This window comes from Nanorana parkeri, unplaced genomic scaffold (genome assembly GCF_000935625.1).
Source record: "Nanorana parkeri isolate BGI_ZX_2015 unplaced genomic scaffold, ASM93562v1 scaffold943, whole genome shotgun sequence".
NCBI lineage: Eukaryota > Metazoa > Chordata > Amphibia > Anura > Dicroglossidae > Nanorana > Nanorana parkeri.
In genome coordinates this window covers 429,054-444,631 of record NW_017307211.1, presented here as the reverse complement: position 1 = coordinate 444,631, position 15,578 = coordinate 429,054, and the positions used below count along the sequence as shown (strand labels likewise).

The 15,578-nt window shown below is 41.8% G+C and overlaps 1 protein-coding gene across 1 annotated transcript in view; it reads left to right on the top strand.

Annotated features, from left to right (window-relative positions):
* The window catches only part of PRMT7 (protein arginine methyltransferase 7), a 32,207-nt gene that overhangs the window by 137 nt on the left and 16,492 nt on the right, over nt 1-15,578 (top strand). The window contains exons 2-10 of the mRNA XM_018566369.1: nt 1,777-1,813; nt 3,304-3,453; nt 4,832-4,940; nt 7,397-7,509; nt 9,042-9,271; nt 11,372-11,552; nt 12,014-12,141; nt 12,276-12,411; nt 14,085-14,168. Of these exons, the coding sequence (XP_018421871.1) occupies nt 1,777-1,813; nt 3,304-3,453; nt 4,832-4,940; nt 7,397-7,509; nt 9,042-9,271; nt 11,372-11,552; nt 12,014-12,141; nt 12,276-12,411; nt 14,085-14,168 (1,168 nt within the window). The remainder of the gene's footprint in view (nt 1-1,776; nt 1,814-3,303; nt 3,454-4,831; nt 4,941-7,396; nt 7,510-9,041; nt 9,272-11,371; nt 11,553-12,013; nt 12,142-12,275; nt 12,412-14,084; nt 14,169-15,578) is intronic.

Here is a 15,578-nt window from a genome sequence, read left to right as displayed (position 1 = left end):
TGTTGGGGAGAAGGAAGTGGCAAACGCAAGATGCATAAACATTTCGCTGGTGTGAAGTAAAACCGTCTAATATTCAGTTTAAAGAAAAACAAAACAAAATCCTCTTATTTGTTGGTTTCAGAAAAAAATACATTTCAGCCATAACATTCCAGACATATATAATGAAAATGTATAACAAGCCAACTACCTATTTTCTAGTTTTGGGTAGAGTGTGGAAGGATTAGAACCAGTGGTGTATTTTGGTTTTGTGCTGCCCTAGGCAAGAATAAACTCACCCCCCGCCCCCCATCTAAATTTGCCCCACTTCTTCCTGTTTAAGACATTTTGTGTAACCTCCCAGTCGTTGAATGCAGCACGCACGCGGTATCGAACTTCTGACAGGGGGCGCTATTTCCAAGCAAGCGCGGGACCTCAGGCAGCCACTTCCATTTGAAAATTTAGACTGCCGGTATCGGTTCCAAAGTAGAGGGGCATTTTCACAAATATGAGTATTGCTGAGCTGATACCAGTAATGGCAGGTGTGCCTCAATGATTTGGTGGCAGTGTTTTTTGCCACCCACCTCGAAAGTGCTGCCCAAGGCAAATGCCTTGTTTGCCTTATAGCAGATACACCCGTGATTAGAACACTTGTTAGATTTTGACTGCTATCCTTCCTGTCATGCTTCCTGTCATGCTGACAATGGTTTTACTGGACAGGAAGTGAGGCAAAATCTGCAACATATAAAGACATAAAAATCTGACACGGGTTCTAGCTTTCTCAGGTATATACCAGCAAAGCATATAATACAGACGCAAAGGTTAAATAAGAACTCCAAGCAACATTTTTATTAACCCTTGCAGTGAGGTAAAGTTATACTCACCCCAGCCGCCAAGCCGGCTGCCTGCTTCTCTGGTCTCTGAAGCCTGTCTCCTCCTACGCTACAGCATTGAAATGTTGGAGGGGGAAAGTTGGGGGAGAGAGGCTCCAGGGACCAGTTTAAGAACAAGTCGGCTCCGGGGTTCAGGTTAGTATAACTTTTTGTTGTTGTTATTGTAGCACCTAGACAAAAACGAGCACTTAAAGTAATATTAAACTCTCAAACGTTTTTCAATAATGAATCCAGATCAAACAAATATACATTGCCCAGCAAAGCATTGCTTTACATTTACATGTTTACATGTTTCTGAACAGCTGCTTCCAAGTCTCTCAGCTCAGCTTCCCTAAATGTCCTGTTTAAGGTCACAAAGGACAGAGCAGACTCCAGCAACTGTTCATCTACTAGCTTGGAGAGGGGGGCAAAGGAGGGTGAAAAGTCTGTGTTTGTGGAGACACACACAGCTTACTAGCACACACACACATAGCACTCTGCTTGAGAAAGGAGTAACTCTAAAACAGGATATCCGGACCAGTGCTCAGGGGACCGGCTGATTCTGCAGGAAACTAAAACTTCTAACTATCAACAAGCAGCATCCATTGTAAGTCATTTGATCAGCTTTTAAAATAGATTAAAATCCTTTTGACTTTAATGTCACTTTAACCCTTGCAGTGCGGGGGTAGCCCCACTGCAAGGGTTATTAACTTTTTGCCCGGTGTTCTTCTTTAAGCATACAGATAGATAAAACAGTTTTATATGTAAGAACAACAACAATATTTTAGGTTTGATTGACACTTTATGATTAGAGCTGAATGATAGACATTTTATCACATTTTAATCTTTTACTAAAACAATGTGGTGTCTAAATGCATCAGATACTCTTCTGGTTCCTGAACTGATATTCTTAAAATGTTTCTTTCAGATCATCGTATGCTGATATGTTACATGACAAGGACCGTGTAAGTATCATAAATATAAGTTGTTGATCACTGCATACATGATGCAAAGGAATACTTTATACTTTTTTGTGTGTGGTTATGCATGGGCTCGTAATGTAAGTTACATGCATTCCTGTGTAAAAAAATAAATAAATGTTATTTTACCAAGGCGATATAAGTTCTCATTCTTAAAGCGACACTAAATTCAGGAGTTAAATCTTAAAAATCTATTCAAGTACCTTTTTAACTATTAACAAAAATGTATCTTATTTGTGTATCACTCGGCTGTAGATCCTCAAATCATCTCTGAATTTGTGCTGACACTGTCCTTCCTTCTGGAGGGTGGCTACTTTTTCCCCCCGTGGTCCCTGTGTGTGTTGTAAAGTAGCCACCACTCCAAGGGACCAAAGGGAGCAAAAGTAGCCATGATTTGAGGATCTACAGCTGAGTGATACACAAATAAGATACATTTGTGTTAATAATTAATGTACTTGAATGCATTTTTAGGATTTAAATGGTTTCTAAAGCCTCCGATTTTTTTTGCCTATATCTACTGCTACCAAGCAGTAGATATAGGCAAAAAGTAAAAAAAAAACGCTTTAACAGCGGTTTAAACTTACCTCGTTATCACTGCGCGCTCCCGCCGAAGAATCTAAAACTGATCGAGCAGCCGCAAAGCATCTTGGGGCGGGCGCATGCGCAGTTCATATTCTCGGCCGGGAGACGAGCAGAGACGCAAGGTAAGTCTATGGACGGGTGCACCCGCATGCAGACACCTTGGGATCGGAAGTGCCAGCAAGCTTAGAGGAGTCAGCGCTGGATCGGAGAGCCGCCGCACCGCTGGAGGGACAGATGAAAACATCAGGAAAGAAGAAGAAGATCGGATTAAGAGACATCATTTTAAGGTAAGTGCGAACATTAACATTGGGGGGAGGGAATTTTTTCTTACTTTAAAGGAGAACTATGTGATCAGTGTTTTTCCCCATAGTTCTCCTTAGGGTAACGGGAGGACACAAACCAGCTTCCTCCCGTTACCCTAAGCTCAGTATACCGCGAGCTACAGCTCGCGGTATACTGAGACGCCGCAGCCGGAGCAGATCCCGACTTAGATGACGGGATCCGCCCAGCTGCGTGAGTGACAGCTGGCTTTGCCTATCTAGAGGCAGAGCCAGCTGTACCCGCACCCTACAGCCCCACCCAACACCAGCCAGCTGTACCCGCACCCTACAGCCCCACCCAACACCAGCAGTGGAATGTCCCTTGGTATCCTGATCACCTTGTACCTTTTAAGATCACCACACACGTTACAGTCTGATTGTACAATCTCCTTTAGATCTACCAACAAATATATGTAGTGCACAGGCCTGTCTGATTGCATACAAATTGATTGGATAGATTAGGTAGGTCCTCATAGTTTTGGTAGAGCTAAAGCTGATTGTACAGAGCTTGTATGGTCAGATTATATTATGTACGGTGACCCTTAGAAATGACAGTTCTTGTGTCTCCTGCAGAATGAGAAGTATTATCAAGGAATCCGTGCAGCTGTGAAGAGGGTAAAAGAAAGAGGGGAGGAAGCCATTGTTTTAGATATTGGGACTGGAACTGGACTTCTGTCAATGATGGCAGTCACAGCTGGAGCAGACTATTGTTATGCTATCGAGGTAAGCAATCCTTTTCATTCTTGTATCTCTTAAGCTAGCCATACCCGTCTTCAATCCCGGCTAATTCATGCTCAGATTAAATATTGACTGAGCCGAGTGGAAATTTATCAGCCAGTGACTGCATCCTATCGCACCTATTGAATCTCTGTTTGGGTATTTAGACAGTTGTGTGTGCCAGGGCTTTCTGAATACAATAGCTGCGTGAATAAAGACTAAACATTTGTACAAATGCTGAGCTGCTGGTAAACAACTATTTACACCAATGATTTTCACTCCTGCTTGAGAAATAGGTTTGTATGCAGGAGCTATAGGTTTCGAGTCCATCACTGTTCTGTTGTCCATTGCTAGAGTCCTGATGAAGGGGGATTCCTGACTCCCCAAACATGTTGGCTATGCTTATCTTCTTCATGCCGTTTGTGGAGCCAATAGAAATGTATTTTGGATTATTGAGATGCTTACCTGGTGCTCTTTTTTTTTTTAGTCTTCATTCACGTGGATTTCTCATTCTGGGTGTCCCCTCCCTTATGAGTCAAGTGAATGTCTCACCACACTCCTGATCAGTATATCACCTGAGAATGTGTGCTGGAATGGCTGCGGATGGCGCTGATCAAATCAATGCAAAAGCAGAATGTCATCAGCACACCGTCGAAATATGTCCCTTCCCTATACTGAGCCTGATTAAGGGGCCCTGTGCGGCCCCGAAACGTTGCTATCTATGTGACAAATTGTATATAGTAAAGATGATTTTTGGCCATATTGCGATGGTGCGCTGGTGATTTCTACTTTTCCCTTCCTTTGGAGGGCTCCCTGTTTTGTGAAGAACTGCTGGAACCAAGCCATCAAGCCCAAATATTGCTCCTATTCGGCTTCCGCTGGCATGGAGACCGCTTCCCGGGAAATCAGGAAGCCAGGTGGTGAGTAATGACCCGCCTCCCAGCTTCCTGATTGGCTGGGAAGCCGACTCCATGCTGATTGGCTGGGAAGCGGGCTCCATGTTCCCCTATGGCACTGCCGGTCAGAGGAAATCTTCCTCTGACCACAAGTTCCAGTATCAGGGGAGGTATCGGAGCATTTGGGCGATGCTAGTATCAGTGCATCCCTAAGGCATTATGCCTTTAAATAAGGATGAGCAAGGTTACTAGCGTCAGGGGTATTTACATATCTGTAAGGACCTTTAAGCAAGGTGCTCATCTAATTGGAGAGCATGGGTATGTGTAAACAGCCCTCTAGTCTTTGGCATGTCTTATGTTTTCATTGTACAATCCCTAATTTCTGCCAGATCACATGATACGTGCTGATGGAATCTCATCTCCGGTGAGAGCATTCAAGGCAATGATTGTCAGTAAAAGTTGACTTATAATTGTGATTTTTATCGCAGGTGTTTACTCCTATGGCAGAGGCAGCCATCCAAATAGTAAAAGCTAATGGCTTTGGTGACAAGATCAAAGTTATCAACAAGCATTCAAAGGAAGTGACATTGGGACCAGGTGAGACTGGTAGAATGACATTGTTCTGTTTAATGTGTGAGCTGGACACAGACAGATTGTGTCCAGGGACAATTATCTATCCTGAATTGCAGGTAATTGTTCCACGTACGATTACATGTGGACATGGACAGAGGCAGCTGCTGTCAGCCCGTCATTCACTTGAACGGGCACAGCGGCCGCATTTTTACGGACATACCTGGGATTCCATAATTCGTAGATTCCTGCTGCAGGGGTCCCCAGAGGCAGCCTAAAGCCCCATGTGAGTTGGGGCCTAAGTATTCCTCTGTACTGTTCTACGATACCATACACTGTAATACAGTTAGATTCAGATTGTTTAAAGCAAATTTCCACGTTTGCAGTCACATTTGAGAAAATCCCGCTATATCTTTGTGTTCCCATTCACAAAGCATACTAAAAATATGTCTTCCCTTACAGGAAACTCTTGCTGTCCCCATAAAAAGACTAGGGACACCCTGAGCTTCTTCTCATTAACATTCAATGGTTTTAGATCATTAACACTTTGTTAGGACACAGTATTTAAATCTAGTTTACGACTGATAAAGAAAATCGCCAGCACAGTACAGACAGGGTTCATTTGGTTAAACATTACCTTCCCACTCCCCTTGCATTCCTGAGAAAATCTCAGTTTAGGGAGAAAGATATCTTTCAGAAACGAGCAAGTAATATGTAGGCAGCCATTTTTAAATGTGTTAATTATAACTCCCCAGCCCCCTCCTTAACATTGCTTGGCAAAGGAAGTAGCAAGTTATGCTATGTGCACGAGAACATGTAACAAACATAAAATTGGTTTTATTCCACATTTGGCTGCAAAATGTAAATACAATTCAAAAAAGAACTAGGGGGCAACATTTTTTTGGCCATAGTTCTCTTTAGGATCACAGGAGGACATATATTAATGTCCTCCTGTGACCCAAAACTCAGCATATAGCTGGCTATTGCCCGCTATATGCTGACAGCTCAGAGCCGCACTGCAGCTGGGACGGATCCCAACAATATTGTTGGGATCCATCCCGCCACCTGATTGACAGCTAACTGTGCCTGCCCCCTCCACCGTCCGTCCCTCCAGTCAGCCCTGGAAGAATGGAGAGGGGAATTCCTGCGAGGGGCAGATCAGAAACTCAGTGATTGGCGTTATGTGATCGCTCAATTCTTGATCAATAGGGCCGACGTGTGACAGCGTCAGTATCGCACATCAGCTTTAATTAAGGGGAAGAGTGTAACACTCCTTTTAAATAGCTATAAATAGTACATGTAAGTAAAAAGAACGCCTCAAGTTGACGTGATGGGTAACCCCCTGCTTGTGGAACACAGGACAGTGCTTAGTGGCAGTAATTCAAAAAAGAAAATCCATTATCACAAAAAATATATTTTAATTCTTCGATCAACATTGGCTGTTGAATGACTCCAAAGGTTCTGCAAGCCTACGATTCTGCAAGCCCAGCAAGCAGGGGGCGAAATGTGCCATAGAGGAGGTCGTGGGTGGCATGTCCACAGTTGCTGCTGGACGAATAAAGTTGTTTTGAACTGGATGGACTTGCAGTATAGGGCCTCACGTTGTTCAAATATATATATACCTATATCATATATACACTGAGTGGCCAGATTATTTTGACCACCTGACGTTTGTATGCAAATTAGCTATAATTAGCTATAATTTCGTCCTGAAGTTGCTAGAGGGCCAGACCATTATATATAGGGAAGCAGGTTGTTCACCACGACAGTAGAAGTGATTTTTTTTCTGACGATATGTGTAAACGCGATCTAACAGCCTTTGAACGTGGGATGATTGTTGGAGCTCAAGCCATGAAGCGAGTATCGGCAAAACAGCAGATTTCGTTAAATGTTCAAGAGCAGCTGCTGTTAAAGTGTTTAAAGACTGGACTGTCAGCCGAAAATCTGGGTCTGAACGTGTGAATTGTGGCCGTCAGCTACTAATCAATGTTAGGGCAGAACGGGGAGTGGCAAGACTGGTACAAGACAACAGAAGGGCAACAGTGCAGTGTCAGATTCCTCGCATCACTTTTCCTGGAGTCACGAGGTGGCCCAATGAAGTCATCTCGTGGAGTTATCTCATGGCCCAACGAAGTACTGATGGGGTGGTCATAATAATCTGGCCACTCAGTGTAGATATATGATCTATATAGAGATAGAGATATATATAGATCTATAGATCTATATATAGATATATAGATCTATAGATCTATATATCTATATATATCAGGGATGATAAACACTGCAAGTATAAGAGAAGGACCCCCCTGATGGCCTGGGAGGACCCCATTCTGCCTGCTGGTACGTCATGTCCAGGTTTCTGTAATCATGACTTGCACAGCAGAGATCTCTTTCCCAAGGGAATGATTCGAGAAATACATGTGCATATCTTCTAAAATTGTACATTTCCAGTTTTATAATACATATCTGAATTCTTGTTACAGATGGAGACATGATGCAGCGTGCCAACATCCTCATCACAGAACTGTTCGATACAGAGCTTATAGGAGAAGGGGCCCTGCCTAGTTATGAGCATGCTCAGCAAAACCTCATGCAGGTATAAGGAATTCAGAATTGCAGTGTTGGCATAGTACTTGTTTTCAGGGGACAATGAAATGTGTTCATCAAAGATAAACATTTCTCAGGTGCATGTCAGTATTCTGCAGTCCTACTTACATGTCCTTAGAATCCACAGTCCCCTGTTGGACTGTCAATTGTTGCTTGTTTGCCTGTTTGTTCTCTGCTTCCTGCTTATTGTTCTGCTACTCACTCATCTGTTGGTTTGCCATCTCGGTGGTTATCTGCGGCTCATTGGCCCCCTGGCCTTTATGGTTCCTCAACTGCTGCTGTCTCACATAGGCCATCTTATCTACCTTTTGTTTCTGCTGTTTCCCTTTGTCCTCTTGTATACTTGTCGCGGTTCCTGCCATTCCTGCGGCTCTCGGAGCATCATCCTGCCCTTTTCTTGAGACTCAGTGATTGAGCACTTACTTTTATTGTCTCAGGCGAGCCAGCGATACTAGGGGCATGGCTTAGTTCATCTCTCTTGATTGCCCATTTCTACACTCAGATTTCTTCTACTAGGATATTATTACCCTGTGGCTGTAGTTTCTGATTATCCTGTCCCCAGACTACTCCGTATTGAGTCTGTCCTCACCTAGTTCTTCATCCCTGTCTATTGTTTTCTTAGCTCTGTCTCCTTTCTCATCTAACTCCTACTTCTGGGGTGCTCCCTGTGTGCACTGACCCTGCTGCCTCCCTGATCTGTGTTCCTAATCCTGAGTTCTTGGACCCCACGTAGCTGACCTATAGCTCATCTGCTGACCATGGCTTGTTAGCTTCTTTGGTATTACACTGCTTATCTGGCTTCAACTTTTGGTTTGTCTGACCAAGTCCTTTCTAATCCCGCTGTTACTGTGTTAGCCCATGACATCAACGTCAGCCTTTATGTCAACCTCAGGGTTGGATGGATACCTTCGCTTGGGAAAAGGCCAGCATAGTAACTTTAGATACCCAGCACTTAAGTTCCAGGGGTCATCTGAGATCTGTATAATGAACATAAAAAGTGCCAGAAAGGTGGCTGCTACAAAGAGAACCATGTTGTAGTAGTGCTTACCTGGTTTTCACAGTAGATTGACCATTACAAAATTGAAATGTTGTTTGTGGGCCAGTGCACTAGCTGTACAAATTTGTTTCCCAAAAATGTTCCCATGAGCTTGAAGCGCCTTTCCAAATGTTCCATTCAGTAACTGTATCCAGTCGGGTAGACTCTTGCTCTTTATAGTATTTGGAAAAGGTTTTTGTACAATCTGATTGTAATGTAGTTACACAATACTTAAGAACACAATGAACAGAAGTAAAAGCAGTTTAGATACTTTCTATGGTTACCTCTCTTCACTGGACATCCACATTTGTTTTTATTAGCATGTATGTTATTAAGACACCTTTGCTGCCATTCAGTTGTATAGAGATCATGTATTAGTGGTACCTGAGGACCAATGTTAGAAAGCAATGCATTGTGCACATAGATATACTTCACTAACGTTGTTATTTGCCCATCTGTCCATCAATGTTGGTGCATACTTACAGGAGCGGTGGGAAGCAGTACCTCATCGGGCTACAGTATATGCCCAAGTGGTGGAATCTCACAGGCTTTGGAGCATGAATAAGCTACTCCCCATAAACTTGGACCATGGGCTCATCAAACCTCCACTCGAACTTCAGACCTGTCCTGGAGCTCCATCAGTGTGTGACGTCCAGCTTAGCCAGCTGAGCACAGATGACTTCAATACACTCAGTGATATCATGGTCATCTTCAGGTGAGGGTGTATGCTGCTTTGTGTCTGTTTTTGTTGGATACAGCGAACATTTGGCAAGTTTGCCACAGATTTGCCATCTTGTCACAATGTACCCAAAGTATCTCTCAGAAAAGCATTGAGAAATATTTTTCAGATAATTGCCTGTTTAAAAAATGGCCCCCATCACTTTTTAATTATGTGACAGATCACAGTAATTCAGCCTCAATACGGTTTATTACACTTGTGAAGGTTCACACAAACAGGTAGAATAGGAGCTGCAAATAATTTGCACACATTCGCATTGCGCAACATTTGAAAATAGAGCTCCACTGCGTTCATAAATGTCCCTCGTTCTTTTCACAGCTTAGAAATAACAAGCTGCAGAAGACATGGTGTCAGTAGACTCTGGAGCTCCAACTGTTGGTTGTACAATGTAAATATACCGTATATGCAGTATCTAATATTTACCGTAACCACTTCCCGACTGGCCAACCGGATGGGTAAAAATGTCCATATTGTGCATGCTAGGCACAGGCATGATGCCTATAGTCCTGCTTTAATGAGACAATAGAGGTAATAGGCAAAAGCTCAGAGCCAATCAGAGTGGCTTTGTGCCTTGTGATGGCCAATAAGATCACCTGGGAGTGTCCACTTATTAAAAAGGGTTCATTTTGGGGGTGTACTGTTTGGCATTTTACTTGATGTGTTTTTATTAGAAAGTGAAAGGGTTTTTTTTAGTTGTTTTTTTGTTTTTTTTTGTCTTTTTAGTCTTTTCCTTTTTATATAGTTAAAAGAAAAATCCAGTGGTTTTTAACTGCCAAAAAGTTCTCACTATCTTGAAAAGATTTCAATTTTCTAATAATAAAATAAAAATGTGTTTTGGTACAGTGTTGCTTGACTGTGTAATTGTGAGTCAAAATTACATCTTAAAGTAGAATTAAAGTCTGGGGTTTTTTTTGGCATATATCTACGGCTATTGAGCAGTAGATATATAAGCTAGTAAGACCCCATTCACACTGAGCGACATGCAAATCGCGCGACTTTGAGCGACATTGAGCGGCGTGTCGCGCGACATCTTCCTATTGGGCTGTATGCAATCAGGAGCAATATCGCTCAAAATCGCTCTAAAAAAGGGTCATGTAGAAGCGACAAGCTACCAGCGACGAGCTACAAGCGATATTGAGCGACATTGAGCGACGAGATGTGAACAGCTACATTGAATTGTATTGGTGAAGCTACATAGAGCGATATAGTGCGGAAATATGAGCGATATCGCTACAAAAATCGCGCGATAAATCGCTCAATGTGAACGGGGCCTCAGTAGTAGATATATGCCCCAAAATAAAAAAAAATGAAAAGTTGGACAACACCAACAAACTTACCTGTGTCAGCGCCGCTCGCTCCCGGCAGCAGTCCTGGCTCCCGAACGCTCTGAAAAAGGAAGTGTGGGCGAGCGCATGCGCAAGCCAGATCGTCAGAGGAGAGCAGCGCTGAAGCTGGATGGACGCAGCCGGGAACGCACACGTCGAACAGACAACTTGGGACCCGAGGAGTCTGCGGTGGATCAGAGACTTGCACCAGCACTGGAGGGACTGTGGAAAGGAAGAAGGTGTTTGGATCACGAGGCATCACATAAGGTAAGTCTTTACAGCAGCATTGGGGGGGATAATAAGTTTCCCCAGCAGGCTTTTGCCTTTACCCCAGTGAAATGAGAGGTCTCCGGTACTGGTGTGGAGAACCGGATGCAGTGGGGCTGCTGAATCTATTTATGACTTCTAGACTGAAGGACTTTTATTAAATGATAGTAAAAGAACCTTTAGTATGAGAGGTTCATTCCATTCATTCCATATCTGTAAAAAAAATAAATCAAGGCAACTGGGACTTGCTGTATTTTTCTTAAAGGTGTTTTGCTGGTCATCCGACCAGCTTTCTCAAGTTGTTGAGTAGTGGTTAAGTAGTTGAGAAAGCTAGTTGGATGACCAGTGAAATGTCTTTAAAAAAAAGTCCCCAGTTGCCTTTATTTTTTTTTTTTTTACAGATATACCATAACCTGGATTAATGAGAATCTTCACAGACAAATTCATGCCATGTTTTTTTTTCTCACCCCTTTCTCCATTGTAGAGTGGATTTCAGCCAGCAGGTCAGCAGCACTACAGTCTCTCATCCTGTAAACTTTACATCTAATGCCAATGGAGAAGCGCAGGTGGTTCTGTCATGGTGGGACATAGATATGGACCCTGAAGGAACAATCAATTGTACCATGAAGCCAGGCTGGCTGTATTCCGATGACCATTCTGTCCCTGTAAGTAATGATACCTATAAAATACCTAGTGGGAGAAAACTTTTTTCAGACACTCACAGTGTTTACTTTCATAATTTGGTGTAATTTAAACCTAAAAAAATCTTTTTTTTTCCTTGGCAATTCCACAGTCCAAATTTATAACCTGTTATTATAGGCCTGTTCAAACGAGCCTGCTAAAACACTCCATTCAGGTCCCCCTGTGCACCTGCCACGGCATGCAGTGCACTGCAATAAAATGCAGCACTGCTTTATGGTGTGAATGGGACACATAGCGAACAATTGTTTTGTATGTGTCCTTGCAGTGACCTGCGTTGATCCAGTGCAGTAAAACGCAGGTAACTTCTATGTGTGTGTGAACAGGCCCCCAAAGATACCTTTTCACTTGTTGGGTATTAGTTTAAAACTATTCTGCCGTGTATTCCATTCATTGATATTTTTTTGTGGTTTTTTTTTATGTCTAGTGGCGGGATCACTGGATGCAGTGTGTGTATTTCTTACCTGAGGAGAGGAAGGTGACGCTGGGGGAGGAGCTGTGTCTCACTGCTCATCAAGATGACTATTGTGTGTGGTATACGCTTATGAAGCCTGGGTAATTCCTATTCAGTATAGTCACATTTCAAATGAGCAGCATTCTAATATTGAAAAGGTGTTTTTGGTGTTTCCTTTTTGGACAGAAATGAGACAACACTAGTGAAAGTTTAAACTATGCTCTCTATATTGCAGTGCGGAGGATAGCAGCCCAGTATCGGATGAACGTCCTATTTGTCACTGCGGAGCCCATATTATTTGGAACCGTACGCGGTTTGGGGAATTGAATGACCAGGGCAGATTGAAGAAGTACAAAGAAGCCATGAGGAAGGTAATGGAGGCTTGTTATAGCAGGTAGCTGCCTTTACCTTTTATTAACCTCTGTTTGTTATATACATTATATAACGCTCTATGTTCTGTTAGACTTCTTGGCTACAAACTATTAACTTCATGTAATTAAAATGTCAGAATCAAATCCAACACACCTTGCCACACATAATGTCGTTTTTGTTGTGGATTAAATCGTTGCTTACAATAATTGGATATTTAATGGGTATAAGAATACAAAATAATGAGCATTTGGAAGTAGTGAAATGTTGTCCTGTCTGCTCAGCTAACCAGCACTTAAAAAGATTAATATTTGAACGTGTAGTCTTGTTATATGTGACAGTAATAGGCTATACCAGGATCATTTTAATGACTATGATGAAAAGCCCCGAAGCATAAATATATATAATTGGGGCATAGAAAATTCATTTGAATTATGAATTTTACAGCTGTATCTACAATTAAATATTAAAGTGTCTATTTATAGGTGCTAAAAGTCCATGAACCCATCGCACTCCTGACCGCTTGATCCAAAAATAGCTGGTGGGTGTAGCGGTAGTCAACGGATGGCAAACCTTACATGCATGCATTTAAGGACGTAGATGCAGCATATCACACAAGTGGCACTTGTGTGATATGCTGCATCTACGTCCATAAATAGATGCATTTGATCTGCATTTGGAGTGCCGGTGTCCCATTTCTAATTATTTATAAATGCTTTCACCCAAGATTCACACATTTACTATTGAATGCAAAACGTGTGTGTGAATCCTGAGTAAAAGTTGTGTGTCCTGTTCGAAAACATGGATAGACCACCCTAGTGTTTTTGTATTTTGTTTGGTTTTTATGCTCAGGATAAAAAACATTAAACGTTTAAAATAATTAGAATTATTTTCATCACTGAGATAAATTTGAAATATTGCACGTCAATATTTGTATACTAAGCCATGGCGGCCAGCAGGCGCAGTGCTATAGCCTACGTCTGCTGATATTCTGCCCAGTGATCTACTGTGAGGCTGTGAATAGCCTGTGTCATTGATTTTCTGCAATATAGGTCCGTTCACAAAACACACACATGGAAATGTGGCAGAGGAGGGGCATTCTTTGCTCTGTCTCATATGGACAGTGGCCGTCAACAAGGTAAAAAGAAATGCTGTGCTTTATTAGAAAGCCCAGCATGTTCTACAACCTACATGGCTTTTAAGCACACTGTAATACATGTTTAGTTGTAAAATAAAGATTTTATACAAGCAATAACAATGTATATAAACAATCAGTTTATTAAAAACAAAACAAAAAACCTTTTATAGTTTCTCTTAATGCGGCATTACTACTAATACTGTGGCATACCAACTGCTTTTACATATCTATTTCTAGTGATGTTCTCTGTAGACCCTTATTGGAATAACTGCATGAACTTCTAGGCTGGAACTTTCTGCGACTATGTAAAGTGATTGAGTAGGACTATTTGAAGTTGTTGTGTCATGTCTTCTCCAGGTGCTTGTTTTTGTCACTACAGATGAAATATGGTAATTCGGAGGAGTATAGGGCATTAGTATCTCCGTAAAAAATTAGTTGTGGAGTATGAACACCTATTACAATGTCTGTACCTAAGGACTGCATCATTTTATTCTACTTTGCTTTGCTCTAATGTAGTGTCCTTTATTATCACTGCAGGTCCTAAAACCAAGCTCTGTATGCATGTGTATAAGTGATGGGAGTTTGCTTCCCTTGCTGGCTCATACTATGGGAGCAGCTCAGGTAATTTTGTAACCTTTTGGTGAACGGCTAAAATAAAATTGGAAACCAGCTCAGCATTCGATCGATAAATGTGTAAGCATAGGTTACCTTGAGTGAAAATGACATGTCTAAGCAATCGGTAGATCTATAGATACAGGCATCTCTCACTGTACAAGTCAAGCTTGGCCTGCTCTCTCCAGGCTCCTGACCATGTGTATTGGTCCTCTAATCTAACCTGACTGATAAGGAGGAAGGCTAGAGAGCACAAGAATGCATATGATTATATGGAAGGGAGATAGAAGGTTCTACTTAAGTAGGGTATACATAATTAGAATTTTGCACAAACAAAATCAATTTCGGAATGTTCGTTCCACTTTCTTATAGTTGCTGGGCTCAAATCGATGATCAATTTTGACCGCAGTGATAAAACAATTTGAAGGAACGTGTTGGAAATTTTTCTCAATCGAACGAAATTCTAACAGTGAATGTGGTTTTCAATTCGGAAACTCCATTTATTCCAAAATCAAATATTAAATTGAAATAAAAAATCAAATAAAACTTCGAACAACATTTGCCATTATGAAATTAGATTTTTTTGTACAAATGTTTGTTTGAAAATCTACCAGTGTGCTTTGGATTTATGACTTGTACACACTGTGAGGGGAATTTATCAAAAGTGGAGGAGCTGCGCATGGCAACCAATCAGCTTCTCTTTCATTTTCAAATCTTAACAGAACAAACTGAAGATAGAAGCTGATTGTTTGCCATGGGCAACTGCTCCAGTTTCTGTCTGCTCCAGCTTTGATAAATTCCCCCCCCCCCAGTGTCTGTTGAGCTGCTTTTTTCTGCACACCACCGTACGTGTATGGTGTAAACAAGGCGCATGGAACATCGTTGTTTACACCATACACATGAAAAATACAGCTCAATGGGCATGGTGTGAACAAGCCCTTAGCAAGGGGCATTTTCGATTTCTTGAGTCTACCACACCATACCCTGTCTGGTTGTACTGTGTCATTGATTTCCAAGCCCTGCTCCATAGAAGCCAAATACTGCACTGATGATGACCAACAAGCATCAAACAGTTGTATGTGGTGTGCCATTAGTGGCTGTATCATAATAAGTCATATTTGTCCTCTATACCAGCGGTTCTGGATGCAAAGTTAGCCCAGAGGGATGGATTTCATGACTCTGCTTGCTTTCTTCAAATGTGGAAGAAAATATTTTTTTTTGGGGTTCCTAGTGGAAGTGAGATATACAGATGCAGTCAGAAACGTGCAAATGTAAGAAGTTTTTTAATGCACGTCAGTTAAGTTTTACATTGCAAAGGCAATACAAAGTCTTTAGAAAAAGCTCCCGGTCTTCTTTCATTCCCCTCAGGCACAAAAATGATTATTATTATTATTATTATTATTATTAAATAACACAAAG